We start from the raw sequence: 22,206 nt of genomic DNA, 5'->3' as shown, positions 1-22,206 counted from the left end.
GGGCTAGATCGGTTACATACGAAACATTAAGGTTTTTATGTATGATTCTATTTGTAACAAAGTAAGGATTATTGAGGATTTTACGAAGGATTTTGGATTGTAAGGATTGGATAAGAGAGGAATTCGATGGTTTAGTAGAACCCCAAAGCTCATCTCCATAGTAAGTGCTGTAATAGTCGAAATCGACGTGCTCTTTTCTGTCTTTTCAGTCTTGTGTTAGGATTTCAGGTTAATCGCTTGTCCACATGTAGTCCAAGGTAGCGGATCTGTTCGACAGGGGTAAGAGTAACGTTATTAAATGAAACTGTAGGGCAGTCGGTAGGTTTACGACGAAGAAGGGTAAAGGTGATTTGATGGGATTTATGGAATTTCTTTTTTATTAAGAAGCATTGTTCTTATCTATTTATTTTTTTCTTTTAATTATAACATTTATATAGTTAGGGATGTCTGTTGTACGAGACATACCCCCCCCTCCCCCATTATCAATTGTTAAAAAAAAAAGAAAATATAATGTAACGGTTATATTAACCATGTTAAGACCCACCGAGCTGGTATAAAATAAATAAATAAATACTTAACCCCTGAACCTTCATAGTCATCATTACAACAAATGCTAAGATTTTTTTTTTCAAATCCTCGTTTAAGGCCTGTCATTGAGGATAAGAGCTATCGGATATTTGGGCACCTTAATTTTACTTTTATCTACCGAGTTTAATTAAAATAGCTAGAGACATTTCTGAGAATATTGTAAGAGGTGTAGAATACTTCCCAGGCATACTCATACCCTTAAATAGAGTTTCGTTGAGACCATTTTGTGTCGGTCGTATTTGTACTCCGGGATTCAAAAACTCCATTTCGAAATTTTTCACGAACGAAATACTCATTGCTCTACATTTCTTATTTAGGTGAGTAGAAAGTAGAGAGAATGAAAGTAATATCATTCTTCGATAAATTATTAAAGGTGGGACGACTAATCATACCTCTTCCATGAAATAAAAACAATCTACAAGGGTACAAAGTTTCAATAAAATTTGTGGCTTAAAATTCTTGCCATTGATTTCTGTTACAAAAAAAAAAAATAGCAATAACTGACTCAAGCAATCTACACGGAACTTGGGAGTGATTTAGGGCTCTATAAACTGCACCAAATGGAACAAACCAATTAGAACCGTAGCTAGAAAATAAAACGTTTTAAAAGTTTTTATTTATTTGTTACAAATATATCTCTCTTATGAGGGCATTAAGTGTTGTTAATATAGTTGTCAACGAGCAGACATTCAGCTTTCTAACGGTAGTAGTATGCTAGGAATTGAATAAAATGCTGAGAATTTATGAACGATAATGTGGAAAATGGATATTGGTTGAAAAATAAATATTCCAAATAAATGTAGTTCAAAAATTTCTAATTTTTAATTAAAACTTCGAACACAATACTGAAAAGTTGAGGACTGCATTTCGATTTCGACTATTAGAGCACTTACTAGACAAATGGCCTAAACTTCCAATTCATTACAAAGGACTGATCTACATGACAATTATAAAGCCTATATGAACATACGGAGTTGAGATTTAGGGCTCCACGAAATCTTCCAATTCCTCTCGTATCCAATCCTTACAATTCAAAATCCTTCTTAATATTCTCAATGCTCCTTACTTTGTCACTAATAAAATCGTCCATAAAGACCTTAAAAGTTCCTTGTGTAACCGATCTAGCCCGAACCAGATACATTTTTTCCATTATAAACTCCCTAATCATTCAAACCCATTAGTTTCATTCCTGACAATGAAAGTTTACAAGTTTAAAAAAAGATTAACTTCAATGCAAGCCTCATTATTTTTGTATGAATATAATATCCTTTAATGGAATCAGTAATATATTTCTCGTAGTCTTCAGAAAGAGAGAAATCGATCAGTTTATAGTAAGTGAAAGATACTTACTCAGCTACGCACCAAAAACGTTTAATTCTATTCATAACTTTTTGTCTAACGGGGAAATCGGGAAATCCAGAAGCTTTTAACTTTTTCAGAGTGACAAGAAACATTTTGTAGAACAAAAAATTGTAACTAAATGGGCCCAATAATTCAAAACTTTATTGGATAAAGATTCGAAGCATTCCATTTCGTGTATATATTTATATTTTATATGTATATATAGTTGACCGTAAAAATGTATATAACTATTTGTTCTTTTTTTGATCGTAACCCTGACCACCTTGTTATATATATTTATATTTTATATATACATGCTTTACACACAATGTTTTATCTCTGAGACATTGGCCAAAGTAAATACGAGGTGACTGGTGGTGTCCCACAGGGTTCGGTCGTTGGGCCTCTTCTGTGGCACGTCATATACGACGCAAAGGTTGAGAGCGTTAGAGAGATCCAGAAGACGTGACTAACACGGAAATGTGAAAACCATGTGAAGAAAATGAGGCGGCACTCAGCCATTTCCCTCTATGAAGTAATGCCTAACGGTGGTCCCGTGGAGAGGAATGAACAGGTGTAGGGCGGTGGTTTTAGATAGGTTTTGGATAAAAATCCCACACACGGATAGGTACGGGCCTATCCGTGTCTTAAAGATTTTCACCTTAAAAAAACAACACACGCACACTATATGTTTAAATATTTCTTGTATAATAACCTCACTCTGATTCAATATTAGTACAGTATTGATACAATTCGGATCGACTGATCTATAAAAGTGTCGTAAAAGATTTTTTTGGAGTGAAACAAAGTTGATATTCGTTTTTAGTACCTCAAGAAATACAAATAAAATTTTCAAAAAAACATATTCCTTAGGACTTAATTCTTATCTCAAATTGGCCTCCGATTTCTTTTAAAAAATGAAGAAAATAAAAACTTTTCTATGCGGCACGGAACGTTTTGGTAAAACAGCATATAAATCGGTCTAGTAATTTAAAAATTTATTGTGGACAAAGATTCGAACCGTTCCCTTTTATATGTATAGATAAGAATAGAATAAGATCATAGAATGGAAATATCAGAATTAAAAGCAGTTGGTAGTACAATACCAGCCGGTGACATAAATACAAGGGAACAGAGGATTAAAGGGACCCATTAAGTCTGTTTAATTTTTTATCAGCTTCCCTGTTGTGAGTTATATAATTCAACTGTAATTCTACTTGGGCCTTAAAAATTTAGCAGATGTTCTTAATCAACGAGTTAGTCAATTATTCAACAAAGGCTATGTGGGAAAACTTATGTTAGTCAGAAGGGGGTTGGAACCTCTACATGTCGTTCCTTCTGCTCTTGTAGTATACATCAACGTACTAACCCTCTAATTTCAGGACTATCAACATGTGACTTAACCGGACACGCGACAACATTTACGATGGACTGGAATAGAGACCTTCTAAATTGGTTTTCAAATTTTAATTTTAATGAACCCATATCAAAGCCCTCAAAGAATGATGTCGTAATTGGAGGATTAAAATAAATCCCAACAAATCCCATCAAATTACCTTTACCCTACGTCGTAAACCTACAGACTGCCCTACATACTGCAATAATGTTGCCCTTACCCCTCTTGAACAGATCCGCTACCTTGAACTACATCTGGACAAACAATCAACCTGGAATCCTCACACAAGACTGAAAAGACAGGAAACAGCACGCCGATTTCGATTATTACAGCACTTACTAGACAAACGGTCCAAACTTCCAATTCATTATAAAAGACTGATATACATGACAATTATAATGCTATCTGGACATACGGCGTTGAGCTCTGGGGCTCCACTAAACCTTCGTATTCCTCTCGTATCAAATCCTTACAATCCAAAATCCTTCGTAAAATCCTAAATGGTCCTTACTTTGTCACAAATAAAATCATCCACAAAGACCTTAATGTTCCATTTGTAACCGATCTAGCCCGAACCAGATATCAATCCTTCCAATACAAACTTCCTAAACACTCAAACCCATTAGTTTCTTATCTTGCTTTCTCTTTTATTCCGGACAATCCTCCAAGGCGTCTGAAAAGAAGATGGCCTCGAGACCTTATATTGTAAAAATGTTTTTAGAGTGTTATCATTGGGTAGTTTCTCTACATGTACCATACCATTATGATTGCCTCAAATTTACTTGATGTATTTATGTACAGTTGTAAATATCAATAAATAAATTTTTTAAAAAATATGTTAGAGAGGTATCACAATAGCCTTAACCTTCATACCTTCATGTCATTGTTTTATGTTTTTTATTAGGTTAGTGCATATAAAATATCGGATTGTTAAGTGAATATATAAAACTGCATATCTTTTTTAACAAGCTATTTATTTAATCAGAATATGTTCCATTCGCTTCCACACACTTAACCAGCGTGACGTTAAAGCATAAATTCCTGTCTTAAAAAATTCTGATCTTTTTAATCAATGAATTAATTAATCGTCTTCATTTTTATACCTTTCAGCCTGTAAAAACAGCTCCAAATATTTTAAAAAATGAAAGTCGGTTGGGAAGAGATCCGATGAATAGGTCTGCTGCGGCAAAGCTTCATATTTTAATTAATTTAATTTCCCAATTGTTCTGTGCCATACCGATTAACGAATGATGGGCTTATAATCGTTTTTTAGTGGAGAATCACCAGACCGAAATTTTTCGATCTCAAACAGTATTCTCCCGAAACGCCTGGTTTATATTGCGTGCAGCTTTTGCTGCATTATCACCAAGTTTATACTCATACAACTATTAACAAAAAGAAACACTTATGAGAAAATCATCTTTGTTTAGATGTGAGTCTGGCTATGCACTCTATGACTGTAAACGAGTTATGCCAAAACAAAAACATAATGAAAACAGGAATAGAAATATTTGCATGTAAAAAGCTCTGACATTTCGTATGCACGGACTTTATTTAACATTTCTTTTTCTAGTTGTAAAATACTATTTACAGCTGTGAATAAAATAAATGAATAAAAAAATTATAATATTTTATTCCTCTCGATCAAAGTTATATAACATTTTTCTTATTAAGTCTTTCGACATTATCTACGCTATTATCTTTGTTCCATTCTCGCATACCTCCCTTGAGACACACGCTCAATCTGTTTCACAAATGCAATGCAAATTAAAAGAAATTATCAATTAATAGAAATATAGAATATGATGTATACAAATATTAGCTTAAAACGGGAAGAGGGGACTTTAAAATAGTTAAATCGAGCAATATTTAAAGCGGTACCAACTCTGCTTACGCAACTTTCCCACCTCTTAAGGCTAATCAAGTTCGAACCTCTTTGGATATGAAACTTAATTTAAATGCAGTTTAACCCATTAAAGACCAATTGCGCGCCGAATTGCAATTGAAATGAAACGTAGAAACAACTCCGTTTGAGTCGCCATCTTCGTTTCAATGTGACAGCGTGAACGAAACCCTGCAAAGTGGGACGAAACGTTGGTTAACTATAAATAGTTTTTTTCTATTTTGATACCTTTATTGACCAGTACCCGGACTATCTTCCTACACTCAACTTCATATGTTCAATCTGTTTCACAAATGTAATGCAAAATAAAAGAAATTATCAATCAATAGAAATATAGAATATGATATATACAAATATTAGCTTAAAATGGGAAGAGGAGACTTTAAGATAGTTAAATCGAACAATATTTAAAAAGCACCTGGCATTGAAAAACGGCATGATACGGTTCACTCCTACCCTCCATAGTTGCCTTACTTATCTGACTTTTCAAAACAGATAATTATAGCAAAACACAAAAAAAGGCAATCTTTCCCCGCCGCACCCGCCCCGCTAAGATACCCAGAGAGCGACGGTCCTATATCACTTTTGAAATATTAGCTTAAAACGAGAAGAGGAAACTTTAAGCTTATTTAAGCAATATTGAAAAAGCGCCTTAAATTGTAAAACGGCATGGGTTATCTGAATTACAAACTACCAGATATACATATACCCACCTATATGTATTCAACTACTTATTTCGTCAGGGGAGTACGAAAAAAAAAATAGAAATATAGAAACAAATTTAAAATAAAATAGCTACAGCTGTATTTTTTTTTTCATTTGTTGTTTTACATTCGGAGCTCTATATCTTTAAAACTTCCGACAAAACTAAAAAAAAAAATAATTTAAAATAGGGCCTTCCATGGTTGCCTTATGTGACTTGTGAAGCAGACAAATATAGCGAGTAGGTTAGTCGATGTACGGCATGTCACAATCTCACTAGAGATCATAACACAAAAAAAAGCAATCCATCCCGGCCGTACCCGCCCCAATAAGATCCCCTTGAGCGACGGTCCTATATCGCTTGTGAAACGTTTGCTTAAAACGGGAAGAGGAGACTTCAAGATAGTTCAATCCAGTAATATTTATAAAGTGCCTGGAATTTGAAAAAGACGTGGTATGATATGAGCCTTAGTTGAACTATTTACGTTCAATGGTTCCCGAGATGTAGTTTTTCTAAAAAAAAAAAAAAAAAAACTTCATAAAATATATACTGAAAAATCAGTAATTAGTAAATATATCTGGAACAATTAGACGTACAGATGTCTGCCGGCACTCAAATGAAAGATTGTATTATATATTATAACGCAGTTCATAACGTTAATCTGGGTACTAGTTTTTATGATAACTGAATTACTTTTTTTTCCGCTGGTTCATGAGCTAGAGAATATATTAGTAGTAAAAGAGCAGGGTATTAGAGTGGTATTATACAACTTTATAGTATATTTTACGCTCTCCTATTACTATAGTTTATTTTAAATTAGGGGAAATAGAGGCGGAATAGTTATTATGGGATGAAAGCGTTCATCTGCGTGAAGCAGGTGTGATTGGTGGGAGCGAACTGCCACAGTTCCCAGTCCCACTTGCCCATTAGCATTTCAGATGAGGTGTCCGCGGCTTACTTTGCCAATCCCTCATTCCACGCCAATAAAGGCACCATCTCTCCCTTCAACATCCTCCTCTTATTTATTACCTCGGCTTTATTGTTATTTTCTCAAATTTCTTTTCTTTTATAAATTCAAAAAAACAGGTCATAAAGTGAATAATCGGGAGTGGTGTGTGTATTAAATAATTTTCACATACCACCATGGAAGGCAAAAATTCAAACAATTTATTTTTATTTTTCTATATCAATAAAAATTTAATATCAATTTTTTTGCCAAGAATATGTAGTTTAACATAAATAACAAAACTTTGTACATATGATTGTGAACGAAAGAGATCGGTCATGCTCGGTTGTCTTCGATTTTTCTGTTTCTATTTCCCTATTTTTATCCTTTAGTTGATTATCACATTATTAAAAAATAATGTTACTTAAGAATAAGATTTATTGAAAATTCAGCATTTAAGCCCTTTTAAACTACTTTAATGAGGATAGAGTCAAACTCATATTTAAGAACAATTAATTGTACATTCAGATAAGAGTTTAATGAAAATAGAAAAAATGTGAATATCGAGCCTATAACTTCTATTTTATCGAAATTTTTTAACATCACAGGCATGTGTAATTTCATACAGTTACACACCATTTATTGGGGTCCAATGAAACTTGTATTCCGTACTTGCCAAAAGTCAAAATAATAATGAAGATGTAATTAATGGTTATAAATAATTTGCAATTGTTTAACATATTAATCGTGTAAATATTCCTTGTGTGTATCGTTGTTAACAAATTTACAGCCATTCCTTGCCTATGGTGATGGATAACCATTATGATTCAATGGCGAATTGAAAAAAATTTATCTCCAATAAAAAAGTTTTAGTTTATTATGGCCCTAAACTTGACTGCAATAGATCGATTAGAGGTTTTCTTATCTTTATCGAAGTTAAATTCCAGTTGGGAATTTTGCCTTCAAACTAATGTGTATTGTTACTATATATATAAAAAAAAAATAATGAATTAAATAACCTTTACAAAAAATGAAATTAAAGGTTCTCTTTTTTAGGAGGATTATATCTTTTATATCAATTTTTTGCCTGAACAGAGTTAGGTATAAAATCTGTTCAATTAAAAAAAAAGTCAAAAATTAATAAAAAAGTTATAATTTTCCTAAAACTAGTTTTCCTTAACTAATAATATACAGAATATCAATTCAGATTAATCAATTAGTATAACTAAATTTAATTAAATTGTAACATTATTTTTATTATTATTGTTTCAAAATCATTCAATCGGGTTACTACTACATTACTAAATTTTTTAAGTCTCAAAAATTTGCAGCTTTGACCCTATTTAACTTTTTTTTTTTAATAGGTATTTTTCGTGTGTTGAACAATTCAAATGTTTATTAAAGTTATTGAGAACAATTAGGGTATATTGAGAACTACCAGAACTTGAATAATTTATAATTTTCACCATCTCTCAGTATTATAATTTTCGATAAACGTTTTTGGTAGTTCTGCTAGTTCTAAAAATTATCCTTACTTATCAGAGTGCTAAAGTTTATACAGAAAGAGTTATAGAATGTCAAAGTGTAAATGTGTCTTTACTAACTGAAATATTTCCTAAAATTATTAAGAACTCCACAACACTTAGAGGGGCAACCAGAACTCTAACCTAATTGCAAATATTTTAAGGATGGGAGGCCAACTTCACAGAGGTTACTACTCGTTAATCGTTTAGTTCCTAACAATTGTGAAGACTGTTATATTTAAATAAATGTTGTTATAATATTTGATTAATCTAATTGTGTATTGTGTATATTTTAGTGTTTATTAATCAATATAGAATATATTTTTTTTATAACTGAATAAAAAATCGTGTTCTGGTTCCTATGAAATGATTTAAAATTCATCTTTACCCCCATTTCTTTCCCTCCGATGACCTTGGGTATTGTCCAAAATTTTATATTATATTATAAAATTCCAAAAATAATAAAAAAAAGGACCAGAATGAAGCAGCATTATTTTGTGGCAATGAAGATGTAGGCTCTGTGGAGTGACAATAGAAATTATTTATTGGATAATTTGTTTATTCCTTAAGTGCTCTTCCATTTAGGGATGCGTTGTTTTTCAATGCCTTAAAGACTTTGTTTGTGCCAGAAAAGCTTCCCGGTTGGCACCACCAAGTCTAGACCGTGTTGGGGTCCGTCTGACTCCAGTATTTTATGCTCGCAGAAATATTTTACTGCCACAATTCTCACATTTAAAAACTTGCTAATTAAATTTAAATTAATTATCTCACCGTAGCTGTAAATTAGGAGAGTTTAGTTAACTAGACATTGTGTCGCCATTTTCGGACCTATGTAAAAGTCCAGCGCTGGGTAGAAATTTTTTTTATAACCGTGGATCAAATATAAGTCAGGGAAACCTCTCCGCCCCCCCTCCCGGCTTTACCGAAGATAATTAAAAAATATAATTTTATTTTTATTTAATAATTTATTTATTGTTTTTTTACAAGTGTATACAAATATATACAACAAGTAAATTTGCTGTAGGTGACATAGTGACATGATACAAACATGTGGAGAATCTACCCACTGATAGAACTCCAATAACATTTCTAGGGAAGATCTTGAGGCAATCTTCTTTTCAGATGCCTAGGAGGATTAGTAGGTAATGAACGAAAAGCCTGGTTAGAAACAAGTTGATTTGGATGGTTGAGAAGTTAATCATGGAAGGAATGGTATCTGGTTTTGGCCAAATCGGCAACATATGGAACATTGAGGTCCTGGTGGATGACTTGATTTGTGACTAAGTAAGGAGCATTAAGGATTTTGGACTGTAAGGATTGGATTCTAGAGGAATTTGATGGTTTAGTGGAGTCCCAAAGCTCAACTCCGTATGTCCAGATAGGTCTTATAATAGTCATGGTCAGTCTTTTGTAATGGATTGGCAATTTAGACCGTTTGTCTAGTAAATTTTGTAATAGTCGGAATCGACTTGTCTTGTCTTTTTAGTCTTGTATGAGGATTCCATGTCAGTCGTTTGTCCAAATGTAGTCCTAAGTAATGGATCTGTTCGACAGGAATAAGAGGGGTATTATTAAAGGATACTGTAGGGCACAAAGTCATGGGCTTAGGACAAAGAGTAAATGTGATTTGGTGGGGTTTATTGGAATTAATTTTAATCTTGGAGTTTTGGCACCATTCTTTAAGGGTGCTGATGTGAGATTGGAGGATTTGGGATACAATGGAAGGATCATTGTTCACTGACAATAGACATGTGTCATCGGCATACATGGTGAGGATAGTGTTAGGATGGGTTGGGATGTCAGCTGTGAAAACTGTATAAAGGATAGGAATAGGACCAAGGATACTACTCTGAGGTACACCGACAGCCTGACGGAATAGGAATTAATAAGCGCTGTTGTGATTTATTTGAAATAATCTCTGGGAGAGATAAGAACGGATAATGAGGAAGTATGTAGGGGTAAAAATATAATTTATTTTCATTTTTGCTTTAGGAAACATAACATTTTGTTTATTATTTACATTCAAAGTTTTTTTTTAAACTTACCGTTTATAGGAAGATTAAATTTTTTTCTGTACTTGTGCTTTAGCCTTTAGTTCAGATTTATTATTTTTTTTATTTCATTTTTGAATTGTGAAAAATGATTTTATTACGTTATATGACTATGTTAATACTCTAAATATGATTTATATATACGTACCATTATTTTTCAGGGTGGTGATGTCCTCCAAGAGACGATTACTGCTAACACAAGCGAAGATACAGTGACCTTAGAATTTCAAGGATCTGATGGGACCCTCATCACTCAGTTAATTGACTTTACAACTGTGAGTACTATAGTTCTACTTTAATTGTTTAACTTAATAGTTAGTGTTATTTTAATGTGCCTTTTGTGAAGTTTCACTCCCTTCTTTGGATTCAAGTCCGCTTCTATCTATTAATTATTTATTTTTAAACTTAATTTACTATTCATTTCTTAGTTGTGTCAGTAGCAAATATGTATTCAAAACCTTTGCAACTTGAACTATTGCGTAAGTGTGCATGAATATTTAATAAATTTAAGGCTAAATAAATATTATGTTGAGAGAGAAAGTTAGAGTAGTAGGAAGAGAGAGGGTGGTTATAATTTTCAGTGACTATAATCTTAAATGATTATTTTTTTTTAGATAGATAGATTTATTTATTGATAGATATTACAATCTGCCACACAGTTGTGGGCAATAGGTAATAGTGATGGATGATCTCAAACATACTAAAATAAAAAATAAAGTAAATAAATAAAAAAACTCTCTTAAAATATATTCAAACAAAAGAATAGACAAGATGAACATAATCAAACTATCTGTATAAAAAATAAATAAATAAAATAACATAATGATAAAATAATATATACAATATTTACACAATCGACCTGAGGATCCCTGGGCCCACTCTATCCCCCACATGTGAGGGGTAGATAAATGATTATAATTCATAAAAAAATGTAATTGTTAATAAGACAATAAAGTTTCATAATTTTTTTTTACAATAAAATAAATATAAACATGTTGAACGTCAATTCTGCTTTTCATATTAATGGTCAAACAATATATATATTTTTTTTATTAATAAAAAAAAAAAAAATTAGATTAGAAGAAAATAGTCTGGGTGGCGGTCATAAAGGTATTAAAATACCTTATAAAAGAAAACTATCCACTGTTAACCAACGTTTCGCCCAACTTTTCAGGGCTTCATCAGGGCTGTAAGAATGAAGTTCTGCTACCAACTGTACTCTACTACCAACTAAACTTCTTCTAAAAAAGATATTAGTTTGAACTTTCAAAAAATATATAAAATGAAAAAACTCGGAAACGGTGGTATAATATTCCGTCTGATTATTCTGTTATACATTAGTTTACAAAATAAAATAAATAAACCATCATCCGTTACATTAGATATTTGAAAACATGGATTTTATATATTTTTTTTTATGTGGCTGTTTTCGTTCTGACTTACACTACCTAAAAAGTTTAAGATCAGTTTTCTTGTCTATAAACTGGACCGAAAGGATTCCAATATATTTTCCATATTTCCATTAACTACGTATAGAACCGAAACTTTTTTTTAATTTATTTAATTAAACATTAATACAAGTTCTTAACTCTGTAATTTGTCGTATTTTAACTTAACAATTTTAACAGTAGTTTTCATACCAGAGGTTATTATAAATAATCAAAAATAATTGTTTTGATAATAGAGAGATTTTATAAATAAATAATCATTCATCGTGTTAAATTAAAATGTTGTCATAACTTATCATGTTGAAATTTTTAAATCAAAATATAGCGAATTTTTCAGTTAAGGACATGCATTAATTGCAGTCAATAATTAATTTTCATTATTGTTTGTCCCTACCTCGGCAGTTGTATCTGTAAATTTCTACCCAACTGTTAAAAGTAATTTTTTTCTTTTCACTATATATATATCATTGTACGTACCTTTGATATATTATAAATTCATTTGAAACGTGATTATAGTTGTGGTTTATTTATTGCAAAATTTAAAACATATGACATATCGAACGAGTGTCAGTGATTTATCACTATTATTAAAAAACTACAGAATATGTTATAGCCTTATGTTTTTGTTTTTTTTTTATGTGTGTGTGTTTTCATTAGCTATACTTGTTTACGTGACATATATTTTTTATTTTTTTATGTTCCACGTTTATTATGTTGGAATGTCCTGGAATACTGTGAGGTTTAGATAAAACATACTTCGACACTTAAATCTTCTGGGAACATATAATAATATAGTTTCTGGTCTACCGATATGTATATATCGCATTGAAAGGATAAAAGCCCAGTTATAACCTTAAGTGCCCAAAGGTAAGCACATATATGAGGAGCTATCTAGAGGCAAACATTATAAGGTCTTGGGAAGGTGGAGATAAAGAGGGATCGTAGAGGGTCAGCAAACAGGAAGTATCCAGCATCTAACAATATCCTTCTGGTTTCCGAACGGTAAATATTTGCACACCATCCCAAATATATCGGAGCTGGTTAATCTATGCATGAAAATATTTTTTGCATTTGTTAGAGAAATACGCCAATAAATAAAAACAAATATACTTTTTCTCTAATTATATTCTAGATTAATTTCTATATGTCTTAAGTGATTTAATTTAAATCCGCATTTATTATTATGCGCGTCTCAGATTCCATCGAGTACAAAGCCTTTACATGAAAACAGACAATCATAAAACCTAAATAAATTATTAATAAAGTTGGAGATAAATAAAAAAGTATATTAACTAATATAGTAATGAATAATGAACATACTAATGAGTTTTGATATCTCTGACACTGGCGCGTTTGGTATACCATCCTGCATGACAAACTATCCGTTAAGGTAGACCGTACTTGTATTACATTGGCTAATATTTGCTTCCATTGATGGCGATCACTGTAATTAATATAATATACTATTGGACTTTGGATTATATAGGACTGTATTGGACATATTAACTAACGACCTACAGAATATTCTGAACAGAATGTCCATGATCGAATGGAACCCACATTCGATGCTTGGCACATAAACAAATAAAATACAGTAAACATTTAAGTTCATAAATCAGGTCTAAAATGTATAAATATATTTTATAATTTAATAGATCGTCAAGAGAAGATAGAACATAGAGTATAGTTTGATTCCAAGCAATTTGTTGTGAGTTTATTTAAGGTAGATTTGTATCGTGTTAAGGCTTAAGATAAAATTGAATTCAATTAATGATTAACTACCCCCTGTTGATGTAGCATGTGATTTAAACCGGGCAAAAGCTTTATCTGATTGTTGATACATCGGTTGATTCATTCAGTTGATTCCGTTGAATACGTCGATAATGGATAATTGAAACGTGTCGGTTATCTAGAATACTCCATCATCATTGGAGGAAACCAACTCAATAACCCTCATGAACAGTTGCCCCAATACCTTAAATTAATTGATGGGTAATTTTGGCACTTGTTAATTCTTGATAGTTGATGGTCAATAATTATGTTGAATTTTATATTGTTATTGATTGGGTTTTATTTTTAACTATGAATCAACTCAATAATTTCATAGATTTTCTAGATTGGTATTTCGAAAACAATTGCATGTCAATACTATTATTCCAGTTATATCTGATTTGTTCTTTGCTCATTTATTATCATTTAATATCATTATTATTATTATAATTAAGTTAATTACTCAATTAGTAATATATTACTTATGTGGTAATTAATGCAATATTATTACTAAAAGATGAATATTATGAATAAATAATAATATTAGTGCACAGTTTATTATTTCTCTGTTTTGTCCTTCGGGTTTCTGAAGGGAAAATCAACTCGAACAGTAATGACGGAGTTGAATATCTGCTGAGTAAATATGAAGTAGACATTGATATCGGATCGGAACACAACTGCTCAAGTTACTCAACAATGTTCATTATAATGCCTGTTTGATTTTATTTAAAGTTGTCTAATTAAAAAAAAAGGTTTTTGTTTTATTTTAGAGAATCTCTTACACAAACCTTTGAACTGGATAAACATAATATAACAAAACTCTTGTTACTCCAGTTTCATATACCCATAAGACGCAATCAGCAGTATATATATATATATATGTGTGTGTGTTTTACTAGGGGGCATTTCTATGTGAAGAATAAATTCTCGAAACTTCGCCACAATTTTGTTGTAGACAGAACCTTAAATCTCTCTCTCTCTCTCTCTCTCTCTCTCTCTCTCTCTCTCTCTCTCTCTCATTAGTCTTTAAAAAAAATTTTATTAAATTATATTCTGAAAAAAAAAACCTTTTGGTCTCATTAAACATGTATTTTGATAGTAATAACAATTGTATTACAGTTTTATTATATATTTACGTATTTCATATTTATGTAACGTTTCGGCCCGGCCCTTTTTGTAAGTCATTTTCAAAAAAAGGTTACCTCCCCAGTCACATTATTAAAATTTATTTTCATATATTGCATATCTCTTTTACATATCCTGGAAGTATTTGTTACAATTTTTCTTTTTACCAGCTGCCCCTTAGGGCTTTTATTTTTAAAAATAAATTTTATATATAATATTAATCTATATTATAGATAATAAAGTCTTATAAATGAAAATTTTTAAATAGATAGTAACAAATGCTTAAAAAAAAATAAATTTTAATTATGTCACCGGGCTAAATACGATAATATTTAAAAATAGAATAGACCAACAGAAAAGGGCGAAACGTAACAGAAATGTAGCATATGTATAAATAAAGGGTATTTCAGATTCGTGTCCTGATTTGAAATATGAATTAAGTAACACAAAACAAGTAAATAAATTGCGTACAAAGGTATGTCCGTAAACGTTTTGTTTAGAAGATATTTACGTCTATAAATGTTCATAGTTATGTTAAACTAAAAAAATAATTATGAAATGATAACATTAAAATTCATAATATACATTCAAAGTTATTACCTTGAGCATTAGTACCGGCTATGCATTTTTCTTTCGCAGCAACAGGGAGCGAACAGTACTGCATTTATACTATTGTTTTACTATCTTTGGTTATTGTTTTCTGCTAAGAAGTAAGACCTAACTTGTATATATTTTGGTTTAATGTTACCCTAAAAGATCTTTAAAAAAATAAATAAATAAATAGCGGTTTCAGATTCGGAGAGCGGGACAATAACATAACCGTTCGGCCACCACTGCTGTACAAGTAATGTGAAAGCCTTTCTTAATGCTCGAGGCAATAAAATTTAATATAAATGATAATCTTTGTAATTGAGTAATAAAGAAGGTGGAACACGTAATTAATTATTTATTATAACCTCAATAATTCATAACGATCAAAATCTTAATTAAATCTCAGATGTAAATATCTCGTTAACCAAGCTTTGAATATATTATATATTTTATTTTATTGGTGGGCCTTACATGGTTGATATAATCGTTATATTATATATATATATTTTTTTTTTTTTTAACAGTTGATTATGGAGGGTATAGTCTCATACAAAAGACACTCCTAACTATAAACAATATTATTATTAAAAGAAGAAAAAAAATAGTTAAAAATAATGCTTCTTAATAAAAGAGGAAAGTAAAATTAATAACAAAAAGTAATGATATTGGTACACTTAAATAAAACAAACCATTCCCCTCTAGTAGTAAAAAGAAACAAGTTAATTTGAAAAAGGGACGATAAAAGAAAATAGAAAAAAAAAAAAGATATGAACATAATAACAATAAATAAAGAAAATGAGTAATAATAAAAAGTAAAATAAAGGTTGTGTGACTATGAATTATTTTTATATTTATTAAAATTTATAAAAGAATGTCCTGCAGCAGTCTGGGCTTCAGTCTTCGGGTTGAGGTTGGGTTTCCCAGGTTGTAGGTCACTGCTCCTGTAATTGTCGACAACTGGGAGTGGAACTTCATGAACAGTTTTTTGATGTAATCCTCTATTGACTCCATTTGTAATTCGTGATGCAATTGGCTATTTCTTATGAACCAAGGACCATTAACTGCGATTCTTAGGATTTTAGTTTGAAAAGATTGTAGTTTTTTCCTTTTCGTGAAGGATACCGCTCCCCAGACTTCACAGCTGTACATCAGCAGTGGCTTGAGAATTGTTTTAAATATAAGAATGTTTCAGGTTTTAGTTTGGAATTTCTGTTTAGGATAGGATATAGCATTGCTAACCTTGCATAAGTTTGAGTTAGTTTGATGTTGATATGTAAACCAACCTTTAACGGATATACTTTCATAGAAAATGTTTATCATCTTTTGAGATCTTTAATTCATATTTTGTACCACCAATGGGTGGTTCCTTCCCAAGATTTTCCAGTGTATATGAAACATACTACATATTTACCTATTGCATTATTTTGTACAGTTGTAAATTACAATAAATAAATAATTAAAAAAAAAATCATATTTTCACCTAGGTCACGTAATCCTGACACACTCTGTATATTGTAAATATGAAAACCCCGAAGAAGAAAATGACCTTGTAAAAAAAAGTACTGCTAAAAAAGAAAACTATAAATTCAATTTTACTTTTAGGATTTTTATGTAGGTTACTAGGGCGTAAAGGATAATTTTCGAAACTAAAAGAGGCCAATAAAAAGGGCCGGCATTTTATGTGGTCGAAATGGTTGTTTTTTCGTCCCTCATTTTTTATGTTATATAAAGATCAATTAATTTAATTGTACTTTGCCTAAACTGAATTGTTTACTAATTGGATCTGTGGAAATGATATAACCAATTTTTTTTTTCTGGCTTTTCACTAATTTTCATCGGTGGGCTCATCAGAAGATCGTTAAAAGCTAATGAACTGGGAAACTAGCCATTTGAAGAGCTATTGAATTGTGAATAAACCTTTGTCAAAGGAAAGATAATAGTTTCCGGACTGCTGCGTCCCTCAATCCACTCCCTGCCTCCCGGGGCCAATGGATCCTCGCGCCATCGCTCTACAAATGAGCCACTAAAAATTGAATGCCTTTCAGCCTTCTGAATAGCCGAGACGATTTTTCTCCATGAGATTAAATTGACTGGGTTTGGGTAAAGAGGTCGGTGGAATAAAGAGTCTGGAATCAGATTTGGTAGAGGATCGTGAAGAGGAATCATGTGATTGAACCATCCTAGACGGGCGAATAAAGCTCTTTCCAGTCCTGTCTGTTTCTCTTTACTCTTTTCATGCCGCTTTCATTCAATTTTTTTCTAATCCTCTGTATTTGTTCCTTATTGGATTATATTTCTTGCATTTACAATTCGTTAATCATTATTATACTGCTTCAATTTCGCATTCAAATTATATGGTCGTATTTTTTTTTTTTTTTTTTACTTTCCTTTCAGCGAAATAAGAAGAATCTTTTAGTCGTGTATTGTATTTAAGTTTTTATTGGATATTGTTTATTTTATTTTATTTTTTTAGTTTAACCCTAACATTTTATTTTATTAAACATTTTTGACATGCGGAGGAGAAGAATTTATCCTATAAGTAACCAACACATTTTAACCTGTGTGTTGGGAAGGTCAAGTTTTCCTTGGAAGCCAGCTTTGAGATGGTTAAGTTGGCGCTTTAACAAACTTGCCAAAACAGCCTCACTTTTTAAAGTTTCAGGGCATTCTCAACCTTAAAAAACAAAACAATTTTGACCATTTATCAGCCTGTTTTCTGTCTTTGCCAGTGCCAAAATTTTATCTAAAACAGTCGGATCCATTTTTGTTGTATTTTTTTTTTCTTTGTATAGTTTGATTTCTGGTGGTTTTCTAATGGATCGGACACCCTGTAAGAAATATCTGTATCATACTTACTGAAAATTTTTTGGATTATTTATATTTTGGAATTTAGAAATCAAGTGTTCTAAGCCCGTTAAATTTTATTTTATTCTATTTATTAAGGCTCAAGTCCTGTATGGAAGACCTCTACAGCCCTGGAGTGGAATTGTCAAGATTTATTTTTCGAGGCCGTAAATAGCTATTGATCCACAACTTTCTGATCCAAGTACTCTAAAGCCCTCGCCGCAAGGTGCTTAGCTATAAAATTCTCCCGTTAAATTTTATAAAAAGCGAAAATAAGTCGCCGAAGAAAATCGGAAGGATGTCAAGGCCAAAAATATGTTTTATTTGACCTCTTCATATGTGCAATAAATATTTTTTGAAATTGCATTTCAAAAAAAATTTCGATGTTTCGTTCATATTTTTTCCCTTATGAATGAAAAACTTTATCAGCAAAAACATAAAATTGATTATTGTAACTATGATTTTTATTAATAGACAAAGATAGTGTAAATAATTTTGGTACTTGACATAATTAATCAAATGGTTTAGCAAAAATATTTCTAGGAAAGTATTGCATCCCCTAACAAATTTTTATATTCGTAGTTTGACTTTTTCCTACATCTTCTTCCTGAACATCCTCTGCGTTATGAAGCGTAATGTATAATTGATTTTTATGCTGGACCTAAAATCTGACGGGCCATGGTGATAGATTAGGGTTGGAAATTGCTTAGAAAATTTGATTTTAGTACCGGGGGGTGCACTTAATAAAGGAAGCAAGGGGGGGGGGTTAGGGGATTGCCTACAATTAACAGGATAATTGCAATGGGGCTGTTGCTGTGGCGACTATCGACCGTGGTCTCTTCAACTTATCTTCACCTCCTGCCTGCCTGTCCCTGACATTTCACCATATCTTTCAAACAGATCTTTATCGTGTGGCGGCAGCTGGAGGCCCTGCTTGGCAGGTGGTTTCTGCGACATAGAAGAACAGTTGTCCTATAATAACTTGTGGCTTTATGTATAAATGATGGCATTTGTTCTGAAATCTGACTAGGCAATACCTCCTAGTTGAGGGCAGGACTGAGATCCACGATCTTTTATTACAACAACCCTTTCTAGGGCAGCACAAGCAAACTTTATGTGCTTTCGAAGGTAATAATATTCAATCAATAAAACTATGTTTTGCATCTCTCGCACTATAATATACAACACTTGAAGCTGTCATAGTTTTGGCTCTATCTAGTCTAGATTTCTGGATACCTCCCTCTATCAACACTCTATTCATCTAATTTACCCTCACCCTGCTCGTATATGTATCGTCAATGATCACCAGTTGGTACTTCTTCCAATCTTAACGCACTGGAGTTTGCTATATTTTATTAAACCGTTGTTTATTCTTGGTAGTAACAAAGTTGATATTCCTTATTCACGCCTCGAGAAACCCTAAAATACGAATTTTTATAGTAATAAAAAAATTGAAATTTATTGTTTTGAATTTTCGCCTACAGTGGTAAGTGAAAATTGTGATGCACGCACTTCACCAGTTTGTTAAAAATTAATGTGGATTTTTTTTTGGGACAGGCAAATTCCTTTTTAAAAAATCGGTATTCTACTGTAGTAATTATTATTTTAACCCTTTAAGAAATTTTTATAATATTTATCATTTATTATAAAAAATATTATTTGAAAATGACTAATATCTTACTTGACCTCCTTCTGTTATTTTTGGGCAAGTTAAACAACTATTTTAGCTCCTTTTATGTTATATCATATTTAAACACATTCTAAGGGCGGTCCTAATTGGGATAAAGTTTATTTGCCAACTCCCTTAACTAGTGTATATTCAGGATGTCGGGCCGACTTTGAAGCTGTTTTACAAGCTACTAAAAACACCATTTTAGTTGACTGTGTTAATTGCCGGTATCGTGTTTATGCGCGTTTGAAATTATATTATTTCAAAAATTCCCTCCTTATTCAGAAAGTGTTCTCTTTGTTTATTCTGATATAGAGGATGTGTTTTATGGAATTCACGGTTCGCTAATGGGCGGTAATTATAGAGTCTGTTAAACTTCGCCACCTTAAACTTCCATGTTTGGAAGGTTACACGCACCCTTATTAAACGAAACTCTCGAGTTGGTTTATAAACTTTATAATCAAGATAATCAAGCCTTCGCATACTGATCCTCTGAATAAATATGTGCTTTCAAAAATAAATATCTTTTATTCATTATAAATTTTAGTATTTCTTATCTTCGTTGTCAATGTTGTTTGAAAAAGTATCGTATATGTTATCTAATATTTGTCTTCAAATATGGTTTATTGCGTACGGTAAAAAATATTGTAAATATGATAAATATTAAAAACAAATATTTAAATATGGTTTGTTACATACGATTGGCGGTCTCCAGCAGGGCTACTATCCTGTATCAATTTATTTATAAATATTATGCAAAATTTAAGAAATGTTAACATAGCCTTAGATATGACTTCAGTTAAATAATTGATAATCTAAAAAAAGTTTTTTTTTTTTTTTTAAAACCATCGAAGTACCTTAAAAAATAGGGGTTACATCGTAAAATTGAAAAACATAAGCTATAATGTTCCCAAAATGACGACCTATACTTCCCTAGAACATAGTTTTAAATGGTACTCCTTTTTGCCAAATCCGTAAAATATCCAAGCCTCACATTAGAATGTAAACCGTTATTCAACCACTACTTTAATTTAAAATTAGAAAAAAGAAAGGAAAACTTACACGATTTTTTTCATATTTTAATAAAAAATCCAAATCTTCTCCCAGAAATAAATGGGATCTTCATAAATCAGTACTAAGGTTTATAACACATGTTTGTCCCATAAGCGCTTTACTAATTCCATCAAATTTAGAAAAAAATAAAATATTTTTATTCCAAGACAAATACCTAAGAACTGTAAAATAAACAATATATGTTATACAATAATAAGTAAGATGCATTCAGAACTAAATGTACACAGCATACGTAAATATATAAACAAATTGGCTTATAATTTCTTCTATTCTTGTCTCCACTCATTCAACATGTTAGTAACCGAAACACGAGATAATAAAAAAATAAAATAAATACCTGTATATATAAACGTAAGAGAACAAAACATAATTACTAAAAAAATAAAAATCATCAGTATACGAATTTTTTATATTTTATTTCAAAAATGTTTTGGGTGTTTTTTTTTTCTTTCTGTTATCTTTTTTTTTAATGTGTAATAAGTAGTAAAGAAGAAATTAATGGTATAAGGGTGTGTCCCTAAGCAATATAAAAATTATTATTTATTTTATTTTATATATCTATCAAATTTTATATTTATTACTTTCAACTTTCAGCTTAATGCACTTATTTATTCTATTTTAATTTTTTTTTCTTGCATGTCTTAGAGTGTTGTCTTTTTTTGATATTAATGGGTAGTAAATGGGGGTCACCATGTCGGGTTTTATGAATATACTTATTTTAATACTATATATGATAAGGTTATGTAATTTTTATACTTTTATCTGAAATTTATATTTTTTTTTTTTAAAAAAGAGAAAAGTTTGTTGAATTGAAATAATAGAAAAATTAAACACATTTATAGTAGGATAGAAAGTTAGAAGGAAAAAAAAATGTGTAAGGAAAGAAATAATAAATAATAAAAAGTAAATAAATAATGCAGACATTTTTATAATGTGACAATTTAAAAAATAATTATGATGTGACTATTTATATTAATAATTTAAAAAAATTGTGCTTTACTAGTCATAAGTATGTTGTATATAAGGCAACCCAAAGAACTTGGCCAGCACATATTTTCTAATAAAGTGTTTTTCTCTTTCTAAAATCTTTGTATAAAGTTTATTGGGTACCTTAAGATCGATTTAATATATCCCGTTGTTTCCTTTCTTCCTTCCTTTTTACAACCTTCGTGTACTAGAAGTATGATTGGGATTTTGTAAAAATACAATAATAATAATTATTATTATTTTATAA

General features: G+C 31.0%; 1 protein-coding gene across 2 annotated transcripts in view; it reads left to right on the top strand.

Moving 5' to 3' along the window:
- The window catches only part of oaf (out at first), a 365,868-nt gene that overhangs the window by 102,801 nt on the left and 240,861 nt on the right, over positions 1-22,206 (top strand). For both annotated transcript variants that reach the window (XM_067044914.1, XM_067044911.1), the window contains exon 2: positions 10,613-10,726. In XM_067044914.1, the coding sequence (XP_066901015.1) occupies positions 10,613-10,726 (114 nt within the window). The remainder of the gene's footprint in view (positions 1-10,612; positions 10,727-22,206) is intronic.

This window comes from Halyomorpha halys, unplaced genomic scaffold (genome assembly GCF_000696795.3).
Source record: "Halyomorpha halys isolate HHAL.00 unplaced genomic scaffold, Hhal_1.1 Scaffold475.1, whole genome shotgun sequence".
Taxonomy (NCBI): Eukaryota; Metazoa; Arthropoda; class Insecta; order Hemiptera; family Pentatomidae; genus Halyomorpha; species Halyomorpha halys.
Note: the sequence above shows the minus strand (reverse complement) of the source record. Positions and strands in the feature narration are given on the sequence as shown.